This window comes from Opisthorchis viverrini (genome assembly GCF_000715545.1).
Source record: "Opisthorchis viverrini unplaced genomic scaffold opera_v5_105, whole genome shotgun sequence".
Lineage (NCBI taxonomy): Eukaryota > Metazoa > Platyhelminthes > Trematoda > Opisthorchiida > Opisthorchiidae > Opisthorchis > Opisthorchis viverrini.
This window is the reverse complement of record NW_008751759.1, coordinates 1,023,243-1,030,936: the sequence shown is the minus strand read 5'-3', so window position 1 is coordinate 1,030,936 and position 7,694 is coordinate 1,023,243. Positions and strand designations below refer to the sequence as shown.

The window sequence follows — 7,694 nt, the reverse complement described above, 5'->3', positions numbered from 1 at the left end:
TGATGATGATGATGATGATGATGATGATGATGATGATGATGATGATGATGATGAAGTTGGTGTGGTTGAATCAACTCATCACTGGTTAATAACATCGTTCGAATCCAACCACCTGATGATGTCCATCTCATGCTGATTGTATTGACTGTTGTATTTGTTCTTGTATTTGATTGCTGGAGATTATTACTAGTACTATTTGCATTGTGGTGAGGATGATGACGACAGAAATTAGCTCGTCAGATGATCTCAGTATGGCCAAAATCAGATTGTCTGTTGATCAGGTGTCAGTTGATATGTTCACCGGACTTGGCAACTGGCTTGCGGAGGTCTCACTACCATTTGGAGGACCACTGTCAGTCAAGTCCAGTTGTGGACAGTTGCTTCAGGACAAAAGGAGAGAGTGACTTGGATACGGACTCTACAAACCATTTACACGGCTATTTTGCTGTAATCTCCCCTCGAAGATGCATCCTTGGGGGCTGTCTACACCACGGAACTGCTCCTTCTTAGGAAGATGAGAACGTTTCAGTATGTTGCATTGGGTGAAGGGCGCCATATTGTCAACAGTCGGGGAGTTTCGTCACTGAGAGGCTTTTATTTCAATGAAGGGCTACCTCCCTGAAAAGGCCAAGAGGATGTTTCCTATCACCAACTCTTTGCTGTGATATATCTCCGCCGTGGTGTGCTCCCTCCGGATGAGTAACGTGGAGAGTCCCTGGCTTCTGCTGTGTTGGTGTGTTTCTGATTGTGCTACATTTCGTCGACGTAATGAAATTGGGATAAGTCACGTGATCGGACGGCTACTCACTACTAGGCGTTCTTACTAGAGACCAAAAAAGTCGTACTTGTTAGGAGCTCGATGAATAGTAATTTTCTTGCTTCTTCCTGAATTTCGGTATCAGTCAACTCAAGTTATCTAGTAAAGATGACACTGTCCGCATTACTTGGTCTGCCCAAGTGGGCTGCGGTCGACAAAGGCTATCCAAACCACCGGGCTTCTGTACCCCTACAGCTTATGGAATCATATGTGTAGTGTGGCCATCGGCTGGTAACGATGTCGTAGTAACATGAAAAATTTCCACTGTACTGTTACTTTTTTGGAGAACAAGCCTTCCAATTGAAGAACTAGAGTGGGTACCTGCTACTTATAAGTTTACAGAAAACTCTCTGAAAGCCCACAATTAGGCTAAACTTCTTTGGAGTTCATCAAGTAGCAGTAGTGAGCATATTTTCATTTAAATTATGTCCGTCCTTGGCGAAACATACTCATTTGTGTGTCTCATTTGCGATAGACTCGCCTGGAGCCCAGCTGAATCTCTCGTTTGTAATGTTTGCAGGCAACCGAATGTGCTGCACCAGTTCGCCTCATGTTTCAGTCGCTACGATATTCGAGATATCGCAATACAATATATTCGTAATGAATCACTCGAGACTGCGCCTACCTGATGAGCTCCAAAAAGGGCGAAACTGGTCGTGGACTGTCGGAGAATTTTCAGCAACCTTATAAGGAGTGTAATCCCTGTTCGTCCTCTTTGTCATACCGTTTCGGCTCGTGAAAAGGGTTTCAATCAAAAACTGTGCCCTGAACCTAGGCATTCCTGTCAGAGACGTCCTCATGAAAGAAGTAGCGAACATGTTCCAAATATCTGGACATTGGCTGGCCAAAGTACTGGTTTTTGAACAAACCCTTCAGATTTCGTCCTGTATGTGAAGAGAATCCGTGCCGGAAAGCCGAGAAGCACTGTACTGGCCAGTAATTCACGAGTTCGAGGGGCCCTGAAGTTCCGTGAGATGTGCCCTGCTGAAATAGCTATACAGTGCTTCTCGGCCTTTCAGCATAAACTGGCTTTACCTACAGGGTCAAATCTTCATTGAAACCTCCCAGATCTTTTGTCAACACCAAAATACCTGCGTAGAAGGGACTCCTCTCAACAACGGACAAGTTGCGTATCGAGGACTTTTATCTCGTCCACGAACCTAATTCACTCTAATCGATACTGTTGGAGACTTGCCTGTCCAATCACCCTGACTGGAAACACAAGGACACCCAAACCAAAACTAAGTGAAGGCAGTTTGAATCACATATCGCCTCTAACACAAGCATCCCACAGTGAACACTGTAAGACACTCAAACAGACAGACCGAAATACGCAGTGCTTTTTAAAAAGACCGTGGAAACTCACACGTTTCTATGCTACTAGCTATGAGAGTGGAACAAAACTGTGTGATCAGCGAAAGCAATAGTGTGCCAGAACAGCACGGTCCAAACACAGAAAATTGGTAGCCGAATGTTTCATGTGATTCTCAACACATGCGAACAGAACATTTCGGTCACAATTGATTGTTCCTGCCAACTTTTGTGGCAACGTTTGTGTGAACAAACGAAAATACAGTATCCTAACTAAATCTCTACTTCCAGTCCTGCGAAAGGCACAACTGTTCGGATGACTGACTAATAAAAATGGATTTATTGAATATACACTCATTTGCGAACTAATTTGATTTTTCGAGAGACTCACCTGGAATCCAGCTGAATCTCTCGTTTGTGATGTTTTCAAGCGAGTTGGTTTCAAGTAGAACATGAGATTAACGAAAACCTGGGAACTGCGCCTACCTGATGAGCCCCAAAAAGGGCGAAACTGGTCGTGGGCTGTCGACGGATTTTCAGCAACCTTATGAGTAGTACAATAGGAAGAAAATGGATTTGTTTCAATCTATCTTAGACAGCTTCTGCTTGGTCAATTTATCCGTTGCCCCAGACCTCGTTTGAATCCAAACTGCAATACTGTGCGAGCAATGCGAACAGCTTTTTTGATAGACTGTTTGGTGAAGAATCGACTGTGATAATTGGACGGACATGAAACTCACAAGTCCACGGTGTTTCGAAAAGAAGACGTAACGAAGTAAAACTTGGGTTCAAGTAGAACATAAGTTTGACAGAAACTCGGGGACCGCGCCTACCTGATGAGCCCAAAGAAGGGCGAAACCGGTTGTGGGCTGTCGACGGATTTTCAGCAACCTTCTGAGTAGTTTCCTTTGTGAAACTATCTCGAATATCATGTCAACTGAAACATGAGGCGGCCTGTGTGCAGCACATTCAGTTGTGGACTGTCATAAACGAGAGATTCCATTGAATGTCTCGTGGAAACCAAATTGATTCGCAAATGAGTGTATTCGTAGAAACCAACCTTTGTTTTTCTCACGTAAAGATGCCTCGATGCTTTCAAAATTGCCAGGACAGGTGTCAGTAATAAATCCGGTAACAAAAAATCACACAGCAAGTTGTGATAGAAAACAGAAGACTGGAATGGCGATAGTTTGATAGTCTTATTTCACATTTAAATATTTTGAAAATCGTTTGAAAAGTACACCTGAAAGTGAGTCATTCAACTGTGAAGTACTTGCCCTTCCTCAATGTTGGTAACTAGACCCTGCTTACTCTACAAGTGGATGATCCTCAGTGCGCACCACCCATGTTTCTAACATTCGTGTAACTCTGGAGCACCGACGGCGTGTATGTTGCATGCGGCCTTGCATTTAGGATGTTTTTTTTCACTGTTCTGTTTCTATCCGATACACGATGAACATGAAACCTGCTTATTCCGATATCTGAAAGTGCGGGTGTGGACAGTAACTAGCTCAGTCAGTGTCCTGGCCTTTGACAAATCACTTATTGTAGATCAAATGGCGCTCGTTCTATTTGAATACTGCTTGCAGTAGGCACGCATTGGATGGTGGGTGAAAGCAAGAGTTCTATTCTTGTTGGGGGGAGGCAACACTATTGCGAGCCACCTTAGGCTGATTCAGTGACCTGTATGCAGGCTAACGGTCCGGTGATATCAATAGGCCGGTTATTTTACTTGACGGAGCATTTTACCCATGAGGTTGCTAAGACCTCCCTCACAGCCAACGATCGTTTTCGCCATCTTTGGAGCGCATCTTTGGAGTCGCTAATCACTGTACAGCTGATTCATCCATATAAAGAATCATCGGCAGTGCAGATCCGAAGAAACCCTAAAAGTGAGTCTTCAGCCCCTGACCTCCTGGCTAGTAGATCAACGGTAGTCAACGGCCTAGCACCGCTGGTCAGCAGTGCCACTCATCCTTGAATCAAAAAACCCAGATCACGTGAACACTTGAGGACTGGTTACTCGAATGACAACCACTCAGATGGATGCACCACTGGTCGTGTGGATTATTTTTCTTTCTGAGCTACTTATTGATTTTTGGTAGTGTGGGCAGATTTGGTTTTAATTGGAAACTGAAGTGAATCCTGCTGAATCTTGCATACAACGGGGGCCATTGTGACTGCGGGTGTTTGTAGAATGCGCGCCCAAGAGAAGACACCACTCAGTTGCAACACTCTTTTGGTACCTAACTGCCATGCAACTAGAAGGAAGCACGAGGCCTAGGACTCTACAGGTTGCCCAAGCCTAGAAAGGGGAAGTCGAGAGGCAAAGGTCCGATTCGAACCGCGGACCTTTTAGTCAGTAAATTCCCGATCTACCCACTCAGCCATCTCGCCATCGAGAGCTATTTAAGAGTGTCGAGCACTCTCGTGAGTAGTATGCACCGACAGGAAAATAAAAGGCGACATCTCCAGCATCGTAGCAACGTGAGACGGTCTATGCGGAGCACATTCATTGACAGTTTCAGGTCCTGTTAGGACAAATCTAGCTTGCAGATGAGTGTTTTTCGAGACCAAGCCGGTCTCTCATTCGTCGCAGTAAGTCACACTCATCCGTAACTTATTGTAGCGTCTCTGCAACCAGACTTGCCAGACTGTGTCACTGTACTCCTGGAATGTGTAATTATAGCACTGAATGTAGTCGAAGAGGGTAAGATGGAATGATAATCAAATAAGGGGTCGTGAGATGTGGGCAACGATCCTTCCATCGGTTTACTAATCAACAGCCTTGGATTATGATCCAGACGGAGCCAAAAGGCTTGGACAGTGGACCCATGATTGTTCTCAAACTAATTTTGCTGTTTTGTTAACCGCGGGTGCACTATCTTTCACCGTCGAATATTCCCGTTAGATTTTTAATGAAATCATCCAACTGCTGAATCCTTTGTATAANAACGTTGCCCAGCAATAACTTCACTGACGGTTAACCAAACATCTCTGTAACGTAATCAACTTTCTCTTAAAAAGCTTTGAATTTTCGTGACAGGTCTGTGTGAGTGCTGTTGATAATAGAGTCGGTCACAGCAGATCTCTAACTAACAGGAAAACAAATTAGAAAGATGTGACTCGTCTGTCCAACGTTTCAAAGTACGACTCAATCAATGTTTTTTTTTTTTCATTCGATCGAGCCGACTTCCCTGACAGGTAGCGCGACTCAGACATGACAACCCAGCATGTGTTGATGAAATAGGGTTAGACGCTCGTCTCGCAAGTCAGATGTCAGGAGTTCAAATTCTGGCACAACCCAGGACATGATCATGAGCGCTAATAAAAGCTAACCCGTCAGCAGAAGTCCTCAGCCTCCAAATTGATCGGCAAGACAAATCCACTCAAAACCTTTCAACTGTGATCAATAGGCGTTGAAACAAACAAGGTCGACCCTATCCACACTATAAAAGAAAGCGAGCGCGAAAGGTAGAGAGGCCACAATACAAACACACTTGAATCACATGTCACAGGAATGACCTTGCGATTGAATTAATGTGCATTGAACGGAAAAGTCAAAATCGATTAATCCACCGTTGGTTTTGCTCCTGACCAGCATGATTGACACTGGCGATCATGAAGTCCATGCTAGGACACACGGTAACACAGGAGTCGTCTCCATTGTAGACAGTCTAATAATAACCAGATTTGAAGTTCTCTGTCAGTAGAAGGGATGAATAATACAGGCAAAGGTTTTGGTTGGACGGTACTTGCCAAATGCAGTAAACACTGACATGAATACTTCTAACAATGACGGTGACAACAATGATGATGAGGGGGAGAGGGGGTAGAATGAGAAGAAATCCTCTCCAGTGAAACAAGTTGGTGTACTACTAATGAGTAGTGATGAGTTGACGCCAGGTGGAATCGACGTGAACAGTGTTTGTCAATTATGAACTCGTCCTACTCATCTGCTAATCACACTAAGCTTTGATGGGCATGGAGGCGCGCGTTAGCATTAGTCGGTAGTCGGTAGACTCCAACAAACTACAGCAAAGTGTCTGTGGGGCGCACAAGTACAACAGTTGATGATAGAATATTATACACAAGAATTTACAACTTAGATTCAGAGATCCATTGGTTCACTAAAAACGCTTGGATTGGGGAATTTCGCTATATCTGACGAGGAAACTACCAGAAAAAGCTGAGAATCATGAAACCTAACTCTAAAAAACCGATAGATTGAACTTGTAGTTATTTCCTAAACTTTGGGCAGAATGTGTGAAAGGGGAATGCGGCAAAACCGACTTGAAATAGATTGAGTGGACGCCAAGGTGTTTAGTTTTCCGATAAAATCTACCGTAAACTTTGCAGAGTTTGCAACAATCTTATGAGTCGTATCATACGACCAAACGGAATACCCTCGGTGTATTCTGGCACAAGAAACAAACAGGTAGATTGTGTTACGTTTGACGCGCGTTACGCAGAGGCTGACGGGATTCGATTAAAATCAAAACAAGCTGTAAATTAAGCTTTCTGGTTTATTGAACCGGCAAATTTGAGCGCGTCAGTCATCGCAAACCAAGTAACATCCCATAAAGGAAACTACGCACATGGTTGCTGAAAACTCTTCGACAGCCCATAGCTGATTTCGCCCTTTAGGTAGTCGCAGTCCCCGAGTTTCCGTCAACTTTATGTTCTACTTGAACCCGAATTGGACTGTTTTCGAGAAATACACTCATTTGCAAGTCAATTTGGTTTTCATGAGAGACTCAACTGAATCTCTCGTTTATGATATTCTACAACTAAATGCGCTGCACACAGGCCGCTTCATGTTCCAGCTGGCACGATATTCGAGGTATCGCAGTATATTTTTATGAAGGAAACTATCTGATGAGCCCCAAGAAGGGTGAAACCGGTCATGGGTTGTCGACAACCTTGTCAGTAGTTTCCTCAATGAAAGTATACTGAGATATTTCGAACACGAGGCCGCCTTTGTACAACACACTCATATGTAGACTATCATAAACGAGTTGAGTTTCCCGTGAAAACCTAATTGATTTGCAAATGAGTGTATTCCTCTCAAGCGACTTCTCCTTTTTTGGAAGCGTTCACAGTACTATACATCTTTGGAGCCTCCCAGAATAATGTTTTCCTATGACTTTGCCTGACGTGTTTTTGTTCTTTGCTGAATCTTGGATGAATTCGAAGAAACTCTGCATAGTCAAGAGAGGAGAGAAGACGCCAGTCAAGGTACCGATGCTTGTAACTCTGTTTCAAACGGTCATTCTGTTGGACGTAGTACTCATTCTCGCATTATCTTGTACTGTGGCTAGAAGTAATATGTTATTGCGGTGTCAGCAGACCGACACTGTTCCCGTAGTGGACGCGTATAACAGACATCTTTCTCATGTTCGAAGAGGAGGAAAAGGCGCAAGTATTCTTGAATGAACTGACCAAAGTCATCCCGTCCTCCGGTATGCACTTTGCACCCACAAAGTGTAAGGTCATGCTTGTGGACGTGCAGTCACTGAACACGCCACTTGCAATCCAGGGAGAGGTACTGGAAGTTGTGGAGCAT

At 44.1% G+C, this 7,694-nt stretch overlaps 1 protein-coding gene across 1 annotated transcript in view; it reads right to left on the bottom strand.

Moving 5' to 3' along the window:
• T265_05473 (hypothetical protein) overlaps window positions 1-1,539 on the bottom strand; it is a gene marked incomplete at both ends in the record, with an annotated part of 5,493 nt that extends 3,954 nt beyond the window's left edge. Inside the window, one exon of the mRNA XM_009170484.1 lies at window positions 1,427-1,539. Within this exon, the coding sequence (XP_009168748.1) occupies window positions 1,427-1,539 (113 nt within the window). The remainder of the gene's footprint in view (window positions 1-1,426) is intronic.
• Between the last annotated feature and the right edge of the window lie 6,155 nt (window positions 1,540-7,694).